This window comes from Chanodichthys erythropterus, chromosome 13 (assembly GCF_024489055.1).
Source record: "Chanodichthys erythropterus isolate Z2021 chromosome 13, ASM2448905v1, whole genome shotgun sequence".
Classification (NCBI taxonomy): Eukaryota; Metazoa; Chordata; class Actinopteri; order Cypriniformes; family Xenocyprididae; genus Chanodichthys; species Chanodichthys erythropterus.
The window spans coordinates 48,196,949-48,220,516 of NC_090233.1; the positions used below are offsets into that span (position 1 = coordinate 48,196,949).

Here is a 23,568-nt window from a genome sequence, read left to right on the forward strand (position 1 = left end):
TAGACCAGCTGTTTTCAACAAAAGAGAAACTTTAAGAGCTCCCTGCAGTTTCACAACAAAATAAAAGTTGTAATATTTATTATTTTAATTTAGTAATTATATTGTAGTAATTTAATTTTCTATTAAAAAAAGATTATTGTTGTTACATTTTAATTCAAAATCACAATTTGTATCTGAAAAAAATCCCAATTAGATTTTTTTAACATAAAACATGATTAGCTTGATAATCATACATTTTATGTGTCTACCCTTTCATTTTCTTTCTTTTTATGAAGAAAATTGATTTAGAATAAATAATTGATGTTCATTTTTTTTTTTTTTTTTAATGGTTCAATTTTGGCAGGTAGGTTTAATAGTCTCTGTTGACCATGTCCTCTCCTGTTCCTTATGATAGGCGTTTTGTGTCGGGGCAGCCTGGTTCTGGTGGACGGTTTCTGCCTCAGCAGAGCAGCCCAGTGCCCAGCCCATATGCCCCCCAGAGCCCTGCTACTGGCTACAGACAGTACCCACACCCTCCAGCCTACAGTCAACACCAGCACCTACAGCAAGGTCTGCACAACATACAACCTTTACAGCAGCTCTTCCATGCAACAAGATCTTTCAAAGTTTTCTGGCTCATTTAGACTTCGTTCTGTTTTTTTCCAGGTTCAGTAGCAAGTCCGATGATTCCAGGAGGCATGAGAAATGTTCATGAGAATAAGGTAGAAATTTTAGGGGCTGTCACGATTACGAAATTTGGCTGACAATTAATTGTCTAAGAAATAATTATGATTATGATGAATAATTGTCAGTTTTAGGGCTTTGTCATACATTTTGTGTGCTTCATTTATTACATTTCAGAAATCATAAACTAAATCCTTTGGTGGTCATGTGCAGTGATTAATAAGAAAATAAGATTAATAAACTTGACACCTTTACATATTAAAGTAATTTATTCAATTCTGTAAATAATAGAAACCATCACAGTAGACTGATCATCACAAAAAAGGCTGTAAATGTTCTTCCCAAACAAAGCTCTCTCTCTCTCTCTCTATATATCTATCTATCTATCTATCTATCTATCTATCTATCTATCTATCTATCTATCTATCTATCTATCTATCTATCTATCTATCTATCTATCTATCTATCTATCTATCTATCTATCTATCTATCTATATATATATATATATAGATATATATATATATATATATATATTGCTTTATATATATATATATATATATTATATACACTCCACAAAAAAGAGAAACGTCCTCCCAAGATGCATTTTGGTCGCTCATATCACAAGTGGACAACTCTAAATATAGGTGTAAACATAGTGTGAAACATTTTAAACTTGTCCGCTTTCGACTACTTCCATTGGTAGTCGAAAATGCATTCGACTGGATTGCTTTCATAGTGGAAATGCTCAATGAATTCGAACAGCCACAAAAGACTGCCTACTGACCTAATGCGACATTATGGCCACTAGCCAGACGGGATTTAAACTTTTTTTAGGCTGAAGACCCAAGTTTGGTTTGAAGATGAAAGCACAATGTTCTCTCATATGTTTTCCATCATCATGGGCACATTCGTATGTAAATTGTGTGAGCTTATTTTGTCCATTAGCTCGAAAGATCTGAAAAAACAAACAAACATACATTTACCCACCCATAGACCCTCCCCTCAAAGAAATCAGGACAGAAGTGGTTGAAAGTGGACAAAAGAGGCACTAGGTGTAAAAACACTAGGTGTAAACGGGTATGTGTCTCCCATCGACCAAAACACATCTTAATACCAGCTGGAAATGGTCAAATTTAACAACGTTCACAAATATTTGACAAACAGAAATGGAATAATGAGTCCCTGAACAGAGCGAGGGTCAATATCAAAAGTAGCATATGGTAAGTAGCAGTCAGTATGTGGTGTGTCCACCATCTGCTTTAAGTGCTACAGTGCATTTCACCCTTATGGACTGAGAAAGATTTGCCATCTCTTGCTTTGAGATGTTACTCCACTCTTCCGCCAAGGCACTTGCAAGTTCTCAAATACATCTGGGGGTACATATGGTCACATTTGGTTTGGCACTGCAAGGACGATCAGCTGTCCTTCCTGTCTCCCTGTAGCATCTGGTGTCTTGCATTACGGACATTGCAGTTTATTGCTCTGGCCACATCTGCAGTCCTTATGCCTCCTGCAGCAGGACTATGGCATGTTCACACAGGTGTTCAGGGACCCTAGGCATCCTTCTCCTGGTTATATTCAGACTCATTAGAAAGGTCTCTTTAATGTTAAGTTATTGATGTTTAATGAAAGTTATTGGAACTGTGACAAGGACTGTTCCACAGGTGCATGTGCAAAAATTGTATATGGTTGACTGAACAAGCCTGAAAAACTTGTTTAAACACATTCCAATTAAGATCTGCAAAGCTTATATAGCTACTGGAATTAAAAGTGATTACCTGACCAAATTACTGGGAAATCAGCAGAGCAACATTGTTTGAACACAATAAATGTGCTTATCCGAAATACCCGTGGTTAAATCAAATAACCATGATCAGATAGTCTGTTCTCAATGTAACAGTCACTCCTTAAGAAGCTGTTCTAATTGTGTTATTCTCGGTAAACCCTTAGGATCAGATGAGGACGGGTTTCACGTCTCACATACTGCAGTCATCTCCACCTTACACCCCTCCTTGTGATGGAGCTCAAGACTTGCACCTGGGCTCCCCGGAAAAGCTACGCGGTTTAAAGCCTAATGAGGGAGAGCGGGACACCGCCGATAAGGCTGCAGTGTATGATATGGTGGGCTCACCGTCAAAAGACACACTAACTCACACTAAGCTGATCCTGAGGCAGTCACGGACGAGGCCAGCGGAGGTGGAGCTTGGGGGAATGTACCCGGGCTCAGACCCAGAAGGAGAACTTGTGGAGGCTCTGGCCGCGATAGAAAGAATGGAAAGTGAAGCGGCCATGGAAACGGACCGTGGCGCTAAAGAGGTGCAGGACAAAGGTATGTCATTAAACCCTTTGTCTTTAAAACTAATATTTGCACTTTTTTAATATTTGAATCTTCTAAAATAAAATACTTAAATGATATGGCAAATGGTTACTGATATATCACACATCCCTGAACTCTGTTCAGGCTGCACAATCAATTTAGCAAAACACTATTGTTAAAATTTTTGAAAGAAGCCTCTTATGCTCTCCAAGGCTGCATTTGTTTAATCAAAATTACAGTAAAAACTGTAATATTATGAAATATTATTACATTAAAAACTTTTAGTTTTCTATTTAAATGGGTGCTGTCAATAGATGAAGAAAATTAACTAATCGCACATTTTTCTGTAATTGATTACGATTAATCTCACATAAACATAGCTCAAAGCTGGTTTCTGTTTCAGTTTAGTTTTAAATGAATTAGTTTTGGCTCAACGTTTATATAGCTTTTTTTTTCTTTTCTTTTTTGTGGAGTGAGGGGAACTAAAATTCCTATAGCTATGTTTATAGTATAATGTTTGTAAACATTTTGCTTTATTTACCTGTAATTTACAATATTTATGAATGTAATAATAAAATGTGACTCATATGCTACTTATGTTTTTGTTTTGTTTTGTTTTTTTTCTCTTAACACTATTTTATATGGGTAGCTTATTTTTTAACCATGCAGCAAACGTTTTAAAATATCTTGAAAATTACTTTAATAATGTCTTATTACTTTTTAAGCCATTTAGCTGATATTAATCAGTCAGAATTCTTAATGTCAGTTAACCAGTTAATTGAGCATCCTTAACTGTCACGTATTATCAATTTAATATGTCCTTGCTGAATAGAAGTATTAATTTATTAAACAACAACAACAACTTTACATTGGTAGTGTAGCTGCAAAAATGTACAAATGCAAAATCAAATGAAAGAAAGGAGAAATTGAATTTTGCAAAAAGAAAATTAATTCTGTTTTACGACCTTGCTGTATTTTGACATTATTTTTGAAAAAATTCATAATAAAAATAACTATCACAGTAATGTGAATCTGAGAATCACCGTTGACAATAATAGGAATTATTCTCGTTATTATAGTGGACATTACTGTAATGAGAATTTGTGGGTAAAATATGACCTGGACACGTGAGATTCAATGTCCCGTGCATGTTTCTCTCTGTAGATAAGCCTTTGAAGAAGCGTAAACAGGACTCCCATCCACAGGAGCCTGGTGCAGCTGGCACAGCTGGTTCAGGCTCTGGGGCTCCAGGTGGGGGAGGAGGGGCTAATGCTGGGCACAGGCTGGCCCCTCAAGAGGCCAGTGCTGCGGGCACCAGTGCCAGCCGCCCGGGCCTGCAAGTGAGTTTGGAGCAAGCGGGAAGAGTGGAGGACGCATGCATGGGCATGCCTATCCCTGCCAGCGAGGCTCAGCGCTGGCCTCAGGAGCCGCAGGAGGGCGTCACCCCGAAGCCCGTCAAACACAAGCACGACCATGCTCCAGAACACCGGCATCGCCATGATGACAAGCAGCCTGATACCCCGCGGCAGAAACACAGACCTGAAGGTCGGCACGCCGACGTCAGCACGCAGCGTGAAGCTCAGTCGGGGAGTAAACCGGTCGAACTTCCTCCATACATGCTGGGTGAAAACACCAGTTCGGGAGCGCTTAAGAACTTCACCATTCCCAAAATCAGAAAAGGGGGAGATCACGGAGGCGGAGATCTTCCAGAGGGCTGGAAGCAGCCGTGTGTGCGGCTTGAGAGACTAGAACCTGAGATGGACGTGAAGAAGAGCGTCAAGCCTGTGGTTGTTCTGCAGAAACTCTCCATAGATGAAGTGCAGAGGCTCATGAGGGAGAGAGACTCACGTGGCTCCAAGTCCGGCAAGAACAGACTCTCCTCTGGGAGATCTGGGAAAGGTAGGGGAACTCCTTTTATCTTTGTCTCATTCCAGTTTGAACGACTTTCCCACTTTGAGAACATCATGATGTATTTTTTTTTTTAAATTGGACAAACAGCCTGGCAGGGAGAAATATTGCTTGGCTACTTGTGTGAGGGCAGTTATGCACAATGTTTCTTGGGTTTTCCAGCTGGTAAGAGCTGAACCATTACTGCTTTGGTTTTTTTTAACACTTTGAAATGGCTCTTATAAGTGGATGTCAATGACTAGTGTCTCATTTATATAGCCAGACTTTGTTGTGTGATGGGTAAGAAATGTAGAATACATAAAGGAAAATCGGTTGTAATAGTACTGTTAAATAAATGGTTGTATGTAGTTATTTATGTAGATATCTAAAAGTAATACTAAATGCGTAAAAGCTGATATTGTTGAATTGCTGTTGGTTTGATTGTCATGAACAGTGTTATTTTAGTGTTTAGCATTTATTAATATTTTGAATTAGCTTTTATTTTTATATTTTCAGTATGAATTTTGGTTTTAATTTTATGTGCTTTTGCCATTTTTATTTTTTCTTAATATTTCTATATAGCTTTAGATTTTATTTCAGTTTTTAGTTATTTTAATCCTTAAACTTAAATTTATTTTAATTCCATCATATGCCAAGGCATAATTTCTAATTTTATTTTACAGTGCCGTAGTTATGTTGTAATTACTCAAATAAACACTGAGTAATATTAATTAACTATGTGTACTTACTATAGAGTTACAGTTAGGGTTATGGATTGGTTTAGTTATGTGTAATTCCGCATAATTTACTGTTATTACAGGAGTAAGTACATGTAGTAACGTGTAACTACGGCACTGTAAAATAAAGTGTCACTGAATTCGGACCTAACAAAAATACAAAAAACTGTATTTAAAAACATAAAACATTCACACACATCATGTAACCAGTCCTACTCAACCCACTCCAAGTGGGATTCGAACCCGTGTCTCAGGCATGGGAGGTGGACTCACTGACAAGGACTCTAAAGACCACAGTCTCTAGTGTCAGTCGTTAGCGCACCTCTTGAGGACAGAGAAGTGATGTTTATTTGCACATAAACCATTGACTTACTAGCTTGCCTTTAAACATGCATATCAGGCTGTCATCACCTACAGAAGATTACAGTTATGGCCGTTTAAGAGCCTAATGATTTAACTCAACTATTTTGTAGTAAACAACCATCCAGATTTGATGGCCAACTTAATGAACAAAAACTTTCGGGTCTTTCTATATTACCATAATTATTGTAACAGACACACACTAACAGGGTTTTTCCTAAAATCCTGATCACAGCAGAAAAAAACACTTTAACAAGCACCTGTTTTAGGTATTTTAATATTAAGAGAATAAGATTTGTATTTTGAGAGCACTATCATATATACAGTGTTTCCCACAGGATTGTGTGTTTTCTGTGGTGGTTGTATCTCTGTCCCTGTAGGGGGGTCCGGGGGCATACAAAATTTTGTACATTTTAAAGATAAATTCATTAATCTGGTGCACTTTGAGAGTTCAAAATTAAAAGCTTCAACCCATGTTAAGTATGCAAACTGAACAAAGAAAAAGTCTATAGGGCTTGTGCGCTAGAGATGTGCGTATCAGCTCTAACATCACTCAAATCTGCTGTTAAAAATAAATCATCCAACCGCTCAAACCTACGATATTCTCTGATTTTTAGATATCTGCACCTGATCATCACAAAATAATTATTCAAATTCTCAGTGTTAAGCATAATGATATAATAACATATGACACTTAAGTAGGCTGCTTTTAAATAAATATCTAAAATAAAAGTTATTCTTTGGCAAAATTACATTTCCTTAATAGCCTGTAAACATAGGTTTCACTCCCTTCAAATTAAAATTGTTACTGTTTCATTACATTGTTGAAGAAACACTCATCAGAATAATTTCTGTTAAGCTTGTGTATATTTTTTGTTAAAGTTTTTAAGCAATATCTCATGGGGGGGGGGGGGGGTTCCTTTGTTTTTATATAATGACCACTAGAAGGTGCTCTAGGCATATGCTTTCCTTAATTGGTTTTCCCTGGATAGAAATACGTGACACACATTCCTTGTGTTTTACCTAGAGATCGACCGATATATAGTTTTACCGATATTTTTCCCGATATTTAAGCATTTTACCATAATCGGTTATCGGTTTTGTAACATTGGATTTACCGATAAAGGCCACCATCTTGTGGGTGTTTTGATAATTGCGCACATGATCGCCATTACAGTGCATCTGAGGGGAGACGAGACAGCTGCATGCACAGTAACACTGCTTTGCTGTAATTAGTAAACTTTATTTAACATAACAGCCATTAATGCACAAATTAGATGTTACATAAATGCCTGAAATGTAGCTAGTTTATGCAGCTTGTCTCTAAGAAATAGAGACAAGCTCACAGAGTCGCATAAAATAATCCATCAAGTCCTGTACCAATAAAGATGTAACTTTGCATGAATTAAATAATACAGTCATGAATAAGCACATGTTGGAAATAAAAGCGCTGAATTTAATTCTTTCTCTGTTATTTATACTCATCATTAGTCTTGCAAAATCATCTGCATTTCGCTTTTCACTCAGCGGGTTGATATGAAATGCTCCAGCACGGCCATGAAACTTTTAACAAGATTCACTTGTTTAAAACATGGTTATATTGTAAATGTTTATATAATTACGATTTAATTCACTAACAAACATCCAAGTAAACACAACTCTATGGAAATTAATTATTTATTATCTCCGCGAGCGATCGCAGTTTGAGTATAGTTCTGTGTAAATGCATAATCTAGAACGAAAAAAACATTATTAATAATTCTGATATAAAATACCAGTTGAGAAATGCAATAAAATACGTTTTGTTTATATTCCAGAGAATATTATTCAGTTATTTCACATTATCCAGTGAATTATTCTTCGCTCTTTGCTATTAAACAGGTTATAAATCTACTAAAACTGTAGTTTAAAATTAAGTATTACATTTCTGCAAAGTTGATATGACTCCTGTCTTTAGTTTGTTTTCTCCTTTTGAAAACATTAGACATTCTACATTTGATTTTGCTTATTGTTAATATTAGTGTTGCTGCTGATGCTTTTTATAAATACAATTATTTTTGTGATATGAAGATTAAAATTAACATGAAAGACTACTAATTTTCAACAAGACAACGAATCAGGCTTATGGGGCAGAATGCTGAAAGACTTTTCTACACTACAACCTAGTTCTGCTCAACTGGGAGTATTAAGCTACATTAAAATTTCAATGCTGTTTTTCAGGTGGTTTAGATTGTTTTATTTATTTATTTATTTTAATTGGTTAGAATTACTTTTGTGCTTTATTTTTTTTATACTTTTTTTTGCCTCATCGAAGCTTTTATTTTTTAAACAAAAACAGTTTAGTAACAGTGCACTTTTTATTTTTTTGCACTTTCAGACCCCTCTGTTTATTGGTGTATAAATAAGATTTGTTTTGTTTTCTATGCAAGGAGGGAGTGTTATAACAGTAAGTAAATATCGGTTCTGCATATCGGTTATCGGGCACATAAACGCACAAATTATTGGTATCGGTTCTAAAAAATCAATATCAGTCAGTCACTAGTTTTACCAAATGAGAGTTCCCTGTCTTTATTAAAATCAACACATTAATGATTTATGGCTCATCCCCCCGCGACCCACCCGCAATTACTTGTCCAACTCGGTGGATTATCTGATGCGGATATAACTGCGATCCGTGCATCACTTTCACACGCTCTCGCAGAATGTCCTGTGCGGCTCCATTTGAGGCCAGCAAGTTGTAGGGCCTGAGTGAAAGCAATCTTTTTGGCACGTAACCCCATTTTCTGCAATGGGGATGGGCGGAACGGTTCGAGAATTAACACAGGCCGGGAAACTGCAACGTATCCATGGTAAAGGGGTATCTGAGCATGTGACTGGCTGCCTCGTAATTCTCTATGCAGGAGACTGCGTGTTGAACTGTTCAAGTATAAAATGTTGTATGGTGCTGTTACTTAAATTGAGATCTCATTTTGGTTTTAGGTATTTTCTTTTGCTTGCGTTCTCTTTTAAGCTCCTACTTTTAAGCTCCTACTAAGGGGGCTTTCACACTGGACAAATCTGAGTCTGAGCGCAATTGTTCCTAGTCAGGGATCCAGACTGCGACCAAATGGTCGCATTTTGCTCGTTTTGCTGCACGGACCATTTATCTAGTTCAGAGAAAAAATAGCGTGGCGGGAGCTCAGAACAGGTACTCGATGGCTGATCTTGAGCATGTGATACCGTTGCTACACAGCGCTAGGAGACCCAGTGAGAAAGCAAAATTCGCTGCAGAATTAATAACATTGAAGGCTTTTCAATTCACAAATCACCAACATTCACCATGAATTTAAAGTAGCAATGCTAATTGAAACCATGGTATTGTGGCAGAAATGTTTTTCATTATTCTCAGGGTTTGTACAACCTTTTGTTCATACCAAACAAACTTTTATTTAAAAAAATAAAATAAAAGACATAAATTCTTCACTATAACCATTAGATGATGGCAGAAGAGCACTTACTGACTTATTAGCCATTTCCACTCCCTAATATATGGAAAAGTAGGAAGTCACAAAGTTTTATAAAAAAACAAAAACTTTTCTTCAAATTGTGACTAAATTACACAAAGCAAGTAAAGAGTGCTCCTTTTTATATTCACTGAAGCTGTTGGTCAGTTCAGTATGATACTATAAAAGAACAATCGGATATTTAATAAGAGTAGAATATTTAAATTTTCCCTATAAAAATTTGTTTTTTGCTCATAACTGTTGTTAATAAATGTTAATTTTATCTGCATCTGAATTCAAGATCAGTGCTTTTACTGTCAAATTTCCAATAAACAAATGTAATTTTATTAGAAACTGCACTTATTAATGCAAAACAATAGTAATATTATGATTAAATTAACTTTGTGATTAAAAATCCCCCCCAACACTACCAAATTAGGTGCTGGTGCCACCATCTGTAAAACTTAGTGGCACTGTTGCTACTGCTCTTCAAATATTAGTCTGGAACCCTGCCCCTGCTTCATTGGTCTGATTTCACACTAAACTTGATTTTATCGAACCCTGGTGCATTTGCTTTTATCTTGCACCATCACAAACATGCATGGTGCATGATAGAAAACGGGTCAATATATTTTGTTTTTTTATTAATTTGGTGCATTATGTGCAGAGTGAATCACGACACAGTTCCAGTGCAACCAAACTCAGACCACTTCCTACAGGTAGTTTTAGGTTCGGTACCCCAGTGCTCTCCCAGATTCACATGACAAATTTCACATTACCAATTTTTCATGTGAACCATGTACTGTCCCGTTTCAAACTGAACTGCCAGTGTGAAAGCACCCTAAATCAATGTGACAACAATGTAGGCAGTATAAGTTGAATGTAAGTCTTTGTGCACAGGTGGAATAGACCCGTCCGTGCTGAAGGATCTTCCTCCTGAGCTGCTGGCAGAGATCGAGTCCACCATGCCCCTGTGTGAGCGGGTGAAGATGAACAAGCGCAAACGCAGCACTGTTAACGAAAGGCCTAAATATGCAGAGGACAGCTCAGAGGATGAGGATTTCTGTGAGTAGCACTTCTTTCCACCACTACATTTGTCACTGTCATCTCCCGCACAAAGACGACTGCCAAATCAAGATACAGTGCTTAACATTACTGAACATTCTCTTAACTAAGTTAATGAGGTGCATCCTGAGATGCTTTGTAAACAGTGTTAATGGCCGTACATGGCAGATTCCTATGTAATAATAATTTCACCCATTTAAGCAAACTGATTGCTTATTGATTGGAGTAGAATTTAATAGTCAAATTTACAATAAATTTCCTAGTAAAATTGTTTTAAAAAACAGCAAGTAACACATTAAATTAAATTTGAAATTTTGATGTTGATAGACTGAAATATTGTTCTTTTAAACGTACTTCAGTAATCTTTGCTTTATTTACAACTTTAAAAAAAAAAAAATTTTTAAGTATGGAAATTCATAATTCTAAATCACTCACTTTCTCAGTCAAGTCAAAAAAAAGTCTGCCACTGTTTTCTGCCCCAGCATCTCGTAAACGTCAGAAGAAGGATCGTGATAGAACGTGGGAGTTTGAGGATCGAGATCGGAGGAGTTCAGGAGAACATCGAAGAGGAAATTACGACGCGCGCAGAGGCTCAGGCAGCCGATACGACGACTCTGATCAAGATTCTCCTCCTCCCAGCCTTAGCGATGGTTAGCAGAAAACAATTCTGTCTTCTGTCTGCACTTTAGTTGCATAATATACACCTACCATTCAAAAGTTCAGAATTCTTTTATGCTCACCACAACTGCCTTCATTTGATCAATAATACAGTAAACAGTAATATTGTTGAATATATTTTAAAATGTAATGTATATTTGTGATGCAAAGCTGACTTTTCAGCAGCCATTACTCCTGTCTTCAGTATCACATGATCCTTCAAAAATCATTTTAATATGCTGATTTGCTGCTCAACATATATTACCAATGTTGTGCTGCTTAATATTTTTGTGGAAACTGTGATACTTTCTCTCAAATGCTGTTCTTTTGAACTTTCTGTTCAAAGAACTCTGTGAGACAGAACTATCTTATCACATAAATATGTTTAATGTCACTTTTGATCAATTTACTGAAAAACAAGTCAGTCTCCATTACAATTTAATAATTAAATAAAGCCTCTGCTCCAAATTTTAGTGAAGCTACAGTGTCATCATATTATTTGAGATTTTTCTGAAATGTCCATTAGTGGTTGATTTGGCGATTTTTTTTTTTTTTTTTTTTTTTTTTTCCAGTTGCAAGACGTTTAAAGACGAAAGAGAAGCAGAAGAAGAGGAAAGCATATGAGCCTAAGCTAACACCTGAAGGTAAACCCTTTCACCTCCCTCATCATTGTTTTTTCCCTGTCAGAATGAAACTCATTAAATACCACTTGATTTTCCCACTTTTTTTCCCCCCAGAAATGATGGACTCATCCACTTTTAAGAGGTTCACGTTGAGTATTGACAACATCTTTGAGAATCTTGAGGATGTGGACTTTACTGCTCAGGGTACAGTCAATATGTCTCTTTTTTATTATATTTTAGATTCTACACCAAACTCTGTCTGTTTTTGAGTAAGGTCAGCTCTTACTCCGTGTTGATGTTTGTGTGTTCTCAGATGATGATGAGATCCCTCAGGAGCTGTTGTTGGGGAAACAGCAGCTAAATGAATTGGGCAGTGAATCTGCTAAGATAAAAGCCATGGGCATCACTTGCAGGGTAAGAGATACTCTTTTATGCGGTAAAAAAAAAAACCCATGAAATTGCACTCAGTTTTGTGGGTTTTAGGCTAGCCAGTGTCTATGAGCAATCTATATAATAGTGCATCTATAAAGGCCATCTATAAGAAAGTGCACTAAAATTTGAAAAACATTTAGTTTACAGTCTGTCTCTTGGTAAAATTGACCCAAAATATTGATGACTTATCTTGCTTGAAGGGAATTATTTTTGTAGAATGAGAATGCCCCTTCCCCAACACTGACAAGCTCTTTATAGGGTCTTTTCTGCCCTGTATTTGTATTATATTCAGTGTTTCCCAAATAGAGGTATGTGAAGTGACAGAGGGGGTGCGTGAGGAAAATGCTAAGTTTTGCTATTTATTTAATTCTACCTAACCTTAAAATAACATTAAATTCAAGCATGTATTTCTTCCATACCCCCAAAATATATATTTTTTTCTTTCTGATCTGAAAAATAATCAGGCTACATTACTGTCATTCTCGAGTATGTACCTTTGTAAAAGGGGGGTTTTTGCACAAATATATATACAAATATTTTATATTAATATAAATATACAACAAACAAATATAGGCAACAGAATGTGCAATAGAGATTTGATTTGAGTCAAACTCTATTTGATACAGAAACGTACCCTGTGTGAGTTCTATTTATTTGAACAAAATTATTTGACAAAAATTACAGTAAAAAGAAATATTTTGAAAAAAAAAAAATACAATACAAACTTTTCTGTATTGTAATGTATTTTAAAATGTAATTTATTCCTGTGATCCACAGCTACATTTTCAGCATCATTACTCCTGTCTTTAGTGTCACGTGATCCTTCAGGAATCATTCTAATATGCTGATTTGCTGCTTAACATTTCTTGTTACCAACAATACTTTTTTCAGTGTTCTTTGAACGGAATGTTCAAAAGAACAGCATTTATTTGAAATGGAACTCTTTTATAACATTATAAATATCTTTACTGTCACTTTTGATCAATTTACTGAATAAGTGTTCATAAAAAAAAAAAAAAATCCCCAAACTTTTGAACGATAGTGTACTTTTCTCGATTGTTAGTTTTTTATTGACCATTTTCTATCTTAACCAAATATTGTTAAGACTTAATCTTGTGTAGAGTATGTTTATTCACTACACATAAATCACTACACAAAAATTCCTGTTTTCTATAACATGTCAACTTTTGCTGTACTTTTATTCTGTGTTTTTTTTCATCTAATGCCCAGATTCCTTCTGATAAACTGGTGAAACTGTTGAACATCCTGGAGAAGAACATTCTGGATGGAGCCAGTCTTTCTACACTCATGAACCTTGTAAACAGAACTTTATTCCTTTTATTCATATTTGTCTCTCGGGTGACACTTTCATACTTCAAATGATGCATTTATTTTTGATCCTCTGCTTTTTCTCACTTTTGTCTCCTCTGCGCTTCATCAGGATAACGAGGGAGAGGACGAGGAGCGACTCTGGCGGGATCTCATTATGGAGCGGGTGACCAAATCAGCCGATGCGTGTCTGACAGCACTGAACATCATGACATCATCACACATGCCTAAAGCCGTGTACATTGAGGATGTGATAGAGAGGGTTCTGCAGTACACTAAGTTCCACCTGCAGAACACTCTTTACCCGCAGTATGATCCGGTCTACAGAGTTAACCCTAAAGGAGGTGAGACACTTAACTTCTGCTGAAGTCTGATGTCTAAATGGAACAAAGTTCAAATAATCACAAACAATTCATTCAGGCATGGAATACAGTGAATAGGTTTAGAGCAAAAAATTGTTTGACAAATGTATTAAAAACAGGTTCCAAAGTCCTTTTCAAGGGAAGTCTGTTCACTCGGCATCCATATTTGCAATGCCTTCGAGCAACCAAGACCAAGTACTATCTATTTGAATGGGGGAATCCTGAAATGTCAAAAACCACTTGCAGAACTCACAATTAAATACAATCTGACTTGAACTTTCCCATAAATGTTGTTTTTTATGCTCAAATGGCATTAAAAAAGCTTATTTTTTAGGCTAGACCAACCAGTGCGCATGTGCAGTCATAAGTGCACTTTTCAGAACGATGACTTTCTATACCAGCCAGAGCTTCTTACAGCAGCTGCAGTGACACGATGACCTTATCAATCAGCAATTGGCTCTTTTATTTAGAAGGCGGGACTTGTTCCGCCATATTGCACATTGCACTTTCTCACATTCATAAGTAATATGAGTGCACTGTCTTTCTGTATATAAACAAAAAGTCAGTATGATGCATTAATTGTTTGACATCTTGATTATAAAAAATAATCTCAAATAAAAATGTAAAAAATCATCCAAGTAAAATATTTTGGTTCAGTCTGATGGAGTTTTTAGAGATGTTTAGAGATCTTTTTAATTTTTTTAATAATAAATTAAAATTATACATTTTAAAGATTAACAATTATTATTACTAAAATAATAATGGTAATAATAATATTATTTGACATTTTCCATTGGTATTTACTGCCAGTGTTGTAATAAATAAAATTAAATGTGTTTGTAATTGTAAATTAACTACTAAATAACATCATCATCATCATCATCTGGTTACAGGTTCCTTGCTCAGCTCCAAGGCAAAGCGAGCCAAGTGCTCCACCGCCAAGCAGAGAGTCATCGTCATGCTCTATAACAAAGTGTGTGACGTAGTCAGTAACATCTCAGAGCTGCTGGAAATTCAGCTAATGACTGATACAACAATATTGCAGGTAGGAAATGATCGGTGCAGTGTCCTTGTGTATACTCTCTACGTTTTTGGCATTTATTCAATGTTGTATCACTCTATGATTTTGATAGTGTTTTTGTTCTTCTGCAGGTCTCTTCAATGGGCATCACTCCGTTCTTTGTGGAGAATGTCAGTGAGCTGCAGCTCTGTGCCATAAAGCTGGTGACGGCGGTATGTTTTCTTAGATTAGCAGCAAAACCCTGTGCATTCAGTCTATCATGTACTGAATACATTCTCAATATTTAAGATAATAGGGAAGAAATATTGCTCACCAGCCATTAAACTATTTTGCATGATTTCATTACTATGACAACAAAATTGTTTAGCTATTACAAAATCACCATTTTGAATTTGCTCCTTAATTTTGTCTTAATGGCAGGATTTTCTTTTCAACTAAAGAAAAAAAATCATACTGTTATTTTTATGTTGCAATATAAACCGTTTATTCTGTTGCAGTTTCTAAGAAAAAAATGTAATACATCCTTAAATTTGAAGTATGTAAGATAATTTGTTAAAATACATTCTCTTAACATCTATCACTATGGCATTCATGGATTTATCAATCACTTTCCAGCTCAAACTATAGCGAGAGTTTGGCTACTGTAGCAGGTGGAGTCGCTCGGCGTTTGCTCTAGACAGAGCGTTAGCCTGCTCAGTTGCTTACTTATGAGACATAACACAGCTAAAAGTATTCCTAATATGTTGGAGTTTTGTTGAGTAGCCTAATTTTGCATGTTGTAGTTCGGGTAGGTGACACTAGTGACACAAACTATATGCTTCACCTTCAACAACTGTATTATTTATTCGTTTAAGGCCAGTATATGTTTGCATTGTAAATTTTGTTTCCTGCTTGGTTCACATGTATCTGTATTGCAAAACTTGACACTAATGGAGGCATTTTGCTTCTCTCTGTGGCTCAGGTCTTCTCTCGTTACGAGAAGCACAGACAGTTAATTTTAGAGGAGATTTTTACCTCTTTGGCCAGACTGCCCACCAGCAAACGCAGTCTCAGGAACTTCAGGTACTGATATGACCACTTGTATTTGGATTGCAGCTCTGCCTAAACTGATCTGTGATAAACAAGCTTTTCCTGCATGTCGATTCTGTCTGTGTGTTTAGGTTGAACAGTAGTGATGCAGAGGGTGAGCCCATATACATTCAGATGGTTAGTGCTCTGGTGCTGCAACTAATTCAGTGCGTGGTCCATCTGCCCTCTGACAAAGACTCTGAAGATGATCACAGGAAGGTACTAGTTACTCACCCAACACCTCTTAAACTAGTCTTGCATTTTTACTATCACCATAACAGGCTACATTAACAATATGGATTAATCCATTTATCAGGTTGACGACGATGTGTTTATCACCAACTCCTATGAAACTGCCAGACGGACGGCTCAGAACTTTCTCACTGTATTCCTCAAGAAGTCAGAACATTCTTTCCGATATCTATTTTTGCTTTATGATATGTGTGCATTTGGTTCTTGCCGTACTCAACGTGTGTTTCTGTGTTGTAACTACATCTCAGGTGTGGCAGTAAACAGGGTGAGGAAGACTACAGGCCACTGTTTGAGAACTTTGTGCAGGACCTGCTGTCTACGGTTAACAAACCCGAGTGGCCCGCCTCTGAATTACTGCTGAGTCTTCTGGGTAGATTACTGGTAAGAACAGATTGAAACCAATCACATTGTCTGCACAACCTCCATCCATGCTAAACATGAAATTAATGCATATTTATGAACTCTTAGTTCATAAGTTTATAATGGAGTTTTGGGTGATTTGAGATTGTCATAACAAATATATAATATATATATATATATATATATATATATATATATATATATATATATATATATATATATATATATATATATATATATATATATATATATATAATATATATAATATATATATAATATATATAATATATATATAATATATAATATATATATATAATATATGTGTGTGTGTGTGTGTGTAACCAAAATATCTAATACAAGATGTAATATGTCTCGGGTATCCCCAGAATGTGTCTGTAAAGTTTCAGCTCAAAATTCCCAACATTATAGCATACTCCCCGTCCCTTTTCAGAAGAGGGCTGTGCCTTTACAGCCCGTTCTTCAGATACTCAGGCAACAACAAAATGGAGTGTCACACAGCCATAATGTCTGAAATTGTCAATACCAGTGTTCAGCCTTATACGTTTAAATCGGAGTCGGACATTGATAGAAAGACTTGAGAAGTAGTAATAACTTTTTGAATGCAACATGGTGTTTTTGAATGGTTAGTTGGCAAATTTATATACATTTATGTCAACTAACATCCTTTGTGTTACTTGTGTCGATGCCTTACTAGCAAATAAACATTCCTCTCTTAGTACAAATCTCTTACATTTACAGAAAACATAAACAGTTTGAAAAGTCAATCACCTTACTGTATTGTGCATAACAAAGGTACGGTGAGTGTTTTCGGGTTAAAAACAAAAATAATGACAAAGCCCTGGTCTTTGTGAATGCAGTCAGAGACAATGGTAAATTTAGCCACATTAGCCATACAAAGTGCTAACAAGCACATTCAGAAAAGCGATTTGCAAACATTCACAAAATATATAGTGCGATACTTGCATGTTCTGAATATTAAGTTGGATTACGAACAGTTGGTATTGATCCATCTTTGAGAATCAACTTTTGTGCAAATCCTGCTTTGTACGGACCCTCATTTGCAAAACAGTCAGGTATAAAATATATATAATATCATGTGTAAAGTTTGTAGCATTTATTTGTAAACAAAAACAATTTGAGTAACATAAGAAAATACCACAGTAGTGTTTCAGTGAAACATATACAAAGTTTATTTCTCCTTTAGTGACCCTTGAGCCTTCAAAATCTGTCCCTAGGTGCACCAGTTCAGTAACAAGCAGACAGAGATGGCACTGCGGGTGGCATCACTGGATTATCTGGGTACCGTAGCAGCCAGATTGAGGAAAGATTCAGTCACCAGCAGGATGGACCAGAAAGCCATTGACTGCATCGTCAGAGAGGTATATGCACCTTATTTCAAAATAAACATGCTGGTGCCTGTAGACTACATCTAATTAACAATTCACTTTACATTGTTTTATTAAATGTGTCTTTAGGGCTCAGAAGGAGATGAGACTCAGCGGCTGCAGAAAGCTCTGCTGGATTATATGAATGAGAATACAGAAACAGACCCTGCCCTCACTGTGAGTCCAACTAAGATGCTTTTCATGCCCAGTTACTTGTGTAGAGTTGTGTTCAGCCGATATAAGTTTTTCTAAGGTCAGGTGTCAACTAGGGGTGGGAGAAAAAAAATCAATGCATCCTGATTATCTCTCCAACGATTCTGGATCAATTCTGAGAATTTCAGAATCGTTTCTGAGTTTATAGTTTGTAACCGCAGATGTGCAATGACACTCTGTGTTTTAGAAACACCCGTGTTCTGCTTGCCAGTTCCTCATACACAAGAACCACTCAAAATAATCTTTCCTAAAGTTCAGAAAGGTTGAAGCTAATTACAAGGATGATTGCTTTTTTGCACAGGATATGTGCTGTGAGAAGTGTGTGCTTTGCTTGCTGTTATGCTTGTATGCGGTCTCGCCTGCTGGTATTTTCCTTACAAATGCTCTATGAAGGCATAATTTAATTTGGAATGCAGTGGGCTTATATATTAAAAATATGAAACTCACTGACAGAAGTCTGCTTTCGATTTTGAATGCTCACGTGCGCTTTGTGAAGAGTGCTCATGCCTGTGGCTGTGTGCGACTGTGTAATTATTTAAATCTACTTGTATCTCAAAATGGTTTTATAATATGAAAATAATGTAAACACAGTCAGTTATGTCTAAAAAGATTAAACGGAACAAAACATCTTATATTTAAAGTGATATCTGTGCAGAATGCAGCTTATTGGATATCCCGCTGTTTGTCATAATCAAACAACAGTGAAGCTGAGAAAAAGAAAAATCACAACTCATAGCTCTTGAATATATTTTATGTTTTGAAACTATATATTTAGATTTCTTAACATACAATTGTTTTCATTTAAATGTTTTAATTTGTAATTATTAAAAAAAAAAATATTAAAAATTACATATGTAATTTAAATAAAGGGATTTAAAACTTTTAAAGATTAAGTTGGTAAATGAATGAATGAATTAATAATATAAAAGTAGATCAGTGACTCCTAGAATCAGAAATCGAATCGAATCGGATCAGATCGTGAGGTGCCTAAAGCCCCGGGTATACTTCACTTTCCGCGCCCGGATGTGTCAGGCACGTCTTTCAAAGTATACTAACCAAGGATGCGCGCGGATGAGTTGTGCGCAGTGCAATTTTTTTCTATACTATTACCAGACAACCGGACATTCGCTAGGCAGGATCGGAGAAGAAAAATAGTGCAGCCACCATTGCAACATAGTTCAGAAGATACACCAAGAGAACAGGAATCAAAAAAGATGGAGAAGGCATGCTTTTGAGTTTACTCGTCTTATTTTTGAATCGTTCTTTACACACTCTTCTTCAACGACTGCACATTGTGCTCAGTACTGTGCGTATTGCCACCTAGTGGACTCTTCTTTCCTGCTTGCGCATGGACTGTTGCACACACACCGTCTGCGCGGTCTCAAAATTTGGGTAATTTTTGAATAATTTTCGTCATGCAGATGGCTGCAGACGAACACGGATGGCTGAAGTATACCCGGGGCTTAAAGATTCCCACCCCTAGTGTCAACATCTAGCAAGGTTGCCCTAATCAAAAGTTTAGACATGCATGACAGATTTTTTTCCTTATGATTTTTACTTTGTAAAAATCTTTAAGCTTCTGCTTAAATGTTTATAAGTAAAATTTGATGTAGATGTAAGAGAATTTTGATTTGTTTCATGTTTCATATATTATAATAATAATAAAGTTATTATTAATAGTTGTAATAAAAGAGATGCAAAAATTTATATTTTACTGAAACTGAATATCACATTGTATCACTGGTGAATAGTTTTTATTAAGGTAAATGATCTACTGCATGCACTTGCTCTGCGTTTTTTTTTTTTTTTTTTTTTTTTTTTTTTTTTTTTTCTCTCCTCAATCCTGATTTTGTATTATATCTGATTTTGTATTGTAGTTTGCACGCAAATTTTACATCGCTCAGTGGTTCAGAGACTGCACTACGGAAGCTGAGAAGGCCATGAGGACTCAAAAGGAGGACGACTCAGAGGGAACGCAGCACGCCAAAGAGCTCCAGGCTACCGGAGACATCATGCAGCGTGCCGAAACTCGCAAGAAATTCCTTCACTCTGTCGTCAAATCAACTCCCAATCAATTTACTACTCTCAGGTATTACCACACATGAATTTATGCTTCAATTATGTTATTCCTGTCTTGATCAAGACTATATTATAATGATTGGATTGTGGTATTAATGAAAAATAAAACTTTTGACAGGATGAATTCAGACACTGTGGACTATGAAGATGCCTGCCTTATCGTACGCTACCTGGCCTCCACCAGACCCTTCTCTCAGAGCTTTGACATCTACCTGACACAGGTGAGAAGATGATGGGTCTAAAATGTAGACGCAATCAGTTTCCACCTGGTATTAATGTACCTTTTGTGAAAAAGTACTAAAAAGCTAAGTATTTGTAAGTAACCTTGTCTGAAACAACTTAGTTTTTACCCAGTCTATTTAATCTCTTTGAAAGAGGGATAAACATCTATGAGTAGTGCAGTGATGAATTATTTGCTAAAACAATTCAGACCATGTGTGTGGAGCAGAATGCATTTGGATATGCATAGAGTGCATTTTCATTTTTGTATTTTTCTTTATTTTAGATTCTGAGAGTTTTAGGGGAGAGTGCCATAGCTGTCAGGACCAAAGCCATGAAGTGTCTGTCTGAGGTGGTGGCTGTTGACCCCAGTATACTGGCCAGGGTAAGGAATGCAACTCAAGTAAAACTGGCAGCACAAAACTTTAGGTAATTCTGTCAGAGTTGACTGTTCATGTCTTTGGTATGTTTGTCTTGTGTAGTCTGATATGCAGCGTGGCGTTCATGGGCGGTTGATGGATAACTCCACCAGTGTGAGGGAAGCAGCGGTTGAGCTACTAGGACGGTTTGTGTTGAGTCGACCTCAGCTGACGGAGCAGTACTACGACATGCTCATCGAGAGGATATTGGTATGATTTTAAACCAATACCTGTCTGATAGTTAAAGCAGCACAATGTAAAGTTTTGGACCACTATTCATATGGAACAATGTCTGTATATGTATTTGTATACACCACCGTTCAAAAGGTTTTATTTTTTTTGTGAAAGCTATTAATACTTTTATTCAGCAAATATGCATTAAATTGATCAAAAGTGACAGTAAAGACATTTATAATATTGCAAAACATTTTTATTTCATGTAAATGCTGTTCTTTTGAACTTTGTTCATCAAAGAATCAATAATATATCAGTTTCCATAAATATATTAAGCAGCACAACGGCTTTCAACTTTTTATATTAAATGTTTACGCCGATAGCCTAGTGGTTAGTGCAACGACGGCGACCCGAGTTCGATTCCCGTCTCGACGTTCTTGCCGATCCTGCCCCCCTCTCTCTGCCCAATGCTTTCCTGTCTGCTCTCTACTGTCCTCTCCAAATAAAGGCACAAAAAGCCCATAAATAAAAATTGTTAGAATTAATGGTGACCCATATGTACTTTTCCTTAACACTTTCATGTAAATTTTAGCCTGAACCCTTGATGTTAAAAATATGTACCATATACGTCTGGGGAACATTCTGGGGTGTTTTTCTGCTGTTTTGATTATTGTACATGTAATCCTTTAAGACATTTAAAGTGTTTGTTTGCGGTCTCTTCAGGACACTGGTATCAGCGTGAGGAAGAGGGTGATCAAGATTCTGAGAGACATCTGTTTAGAGCAGCCCAACTTCAGTAAGATCACTGAGATGTGTGTGAAGATGATCCGCAGGGTCAATGACGAGGAGGGCATCAAGGTGCAGTCATGTTCTCTGTTTTGTTTTGCATGAAAACCGCAAAGCTGAACTTTGTTGTGATAGGTTTGTCCTGTTAATAATTAAAGTTTGAGCTAACAGTCTTTCCCTCCCTGCAGAAACTGGTGAATGAAACATTCCAGAAGCTGTGGTTTACACCCACAGCCAGCCATGACAAAGAGACAATGAATAGGAAGATTCTCAACATCACTGATGTGGTCAGTATTTTTCACACTTTATATATATATATTATATGTGCGTGTTTGTTCATTTGTACGTTTATATATATATTTATTTACATGTTTATAAATGTTTATATTAGTGCTGTCAAAAATAGCGTTCTAACGCATGCATTATGCTTTCAACTTAATTGTTAAAAATATTTAATGCAGCATCCATTTTTTGTCATAATTTGGCTAGCGTTACATTATATGACCATGCTCTTATTCTCGCAAATGCTTTTAAACCATTCAAGCGCCACAAGACAATCAAGAACACGCTGTCTGTGAATGCGTAAAACACACAACTCGTGTGTACAGAAAGACGCGCACCAGTATTGAGTTATCTTTCGCGCTTGAACAAACAAACAGAATTATGCTAAAATGCCCGTTTTGTCGAGTATCCTCGAAAGAGCAGTCTGAAATGAGTTAAATAATGGCTTAAATGAACGCGTCAGATCCGTGTCATGTTCGGCTGTGTCATGTTCGGCAGTGGCAGCTCTTAAAGTCACAGCAGCCTAATAAACCAGTTGCTGTGATGGCTATCATTAATGTTAATCAAAGAACAAAGGTAACAGAGAAAATTGTAAAAATTGAGAAAATTCCTTTATGCATTGATGACTGTGAAGTGTTTGATAACTTTATTCAATTTCTGTATTTCCTACCTGTTAGACAGAAAGGCCACAGGTAAATGACATTTATTAAAATGGGTTTATGTGAAGATTGTTTTAAATTCACTTAAATTAAATATTTTTATTTTATTTTTTTAAAGCCTAGTAAATGCTGAAATTGATAGCTTTTAGTTATACTGTAATGTTGAATGTCTATAATTAATGTTTAAAAACAAAATTCATAGAGACATAATATTAGTGTCGGTACCAATATTAGCATCAGTGATAATGGCCTTCATTCATAAAAAGATGGCATTAAATAAATATTTAAAATATGCTTTCTTTAAGTTGTTTCTTTGAAGAACTCCATTAAAAAAAGTTTAGTCAATAGCAGTAAATGATTTTGTCTTTTGTTCTTTGATTAACATTAATGACAGCAGCAGGTTTATTAGGGTGCTATCACTTTAAGATCAGACGCACCTGATGCAGATCTGACACTTCAGATGCCCTCAAAACCCTTTATGATCATTTAATGACAGTCCCATATGGACTTTATTTAATTCATTTAAGATTGTGCTTATGAGGATACTCGACAAAGCAAGCATTTTGGCATACTTTTGTGTGTTTTTGTCTGTTCAAGCGCAAAAGAGAACTCAATGCAGCTGGTGTGCTGTCTGAAGCAGCTTTCTGTGCACATGATTCATGTGTCTGTCACAAAGAAAGGAGATTCACAGACAGGGTGCCAGTACAGATTTAAG

At 36.3% G+C, this 23,568-nt stretch overlaps 1 protein-coding gene across 2 annotated transcripts in view; it reads left to right on the forward strand.

Moving 5' to 3' along the window:
• Window positions 1-23,568, forward strand: part of nipbla (NIPBL cohesin loading factor a) — a 52,592-nt gene that overhangs the window by 13,346 nt on the left and 15,678 nt on the right. For both annotated transcript variants that reach the window (XM_067405769.1, XM_067405770.1), the window contains exons 6-30: window positions 395-549; window positions 646-701; window positions 2,615-2,993; window positions 4,146-4,880; window positions 10,348-10,512; window positions 10,995-11,162; window positions 11,742-11,813; window positions 11,907-11,996; window positions 12,106-12,206; window positions 13,455-13,541; window positions 13,666-13,897; window positions 14,809-14,960; window positions 15,068-15,148; window positions 15,898-15,998; window positions 16,097-16,223; window positions 16,321-16,403; window positions 16,505-16,637; window positions 17,873-18,016; window positions 18,113-18,199; window positions 20,113-20,324; window positions 20,433-20,535; window positions 20,820-20,918; window positions 21,016-21,162; window positions 21,850-21,984; window positions 22,101-22,199. In XM_067405769.1, the coding sequence (XP_067261870.1) occupies window positions 395-549; window positions 646-701; window positions 2,615-2,993; window positions 4,146-4,880; window positions 10,348-10,512; window positions 10,995-11,162; window positions 11,742-11,813; window positions 11,907-11,996; window positions 12,106-12,206; window positions 13,455-13,541; window positions 13,666-13,897; window positions 14,809-14,960; window positions 15,068-15,148; window positions 15,898-15,998; window positions 16,097-16,223; window positions 16,321-16,403; window positions 16,505-16,637; window positions 17,873-18,016; window positions 18,113-18,199; window positions 20,113-20,324; window positions 20,433-20,535; window positions 20,820-20,918; window positions 21,016-21,162; window positions 21,850-21,984; window positions 22,101-22,199 (3,943 nt within the window). The remainder of the gene's footprint in view (window positions 1-394; window positions 550-645; window positions 702-2,614; window positions 2,994-4,145; window positions 4,881-10,347; window positions 10,513-10,994; window positions 11,163-11,741; window positions 11,814-11,906; window positions 11,997-12,105; window positions 12,207-13,454; window positions 13,542-13,665; window positions 13,898-14,808; window positions 14,961-15,067; window positions 15,149-15,897; window positions 15,999-16,096; window positions 16,224-16,320; window positions 16,404-16,504; window positions 16,638-17,872; window positions 18,017-18,112; window positions 18,200-20,112; window positions 20,325-20,432; window positions 20,536-20,819; window positions 20,919-21,015; window positions 21,163-21,849; window positions 21,985-22,100; window positions 22,200-23,568) is intronic.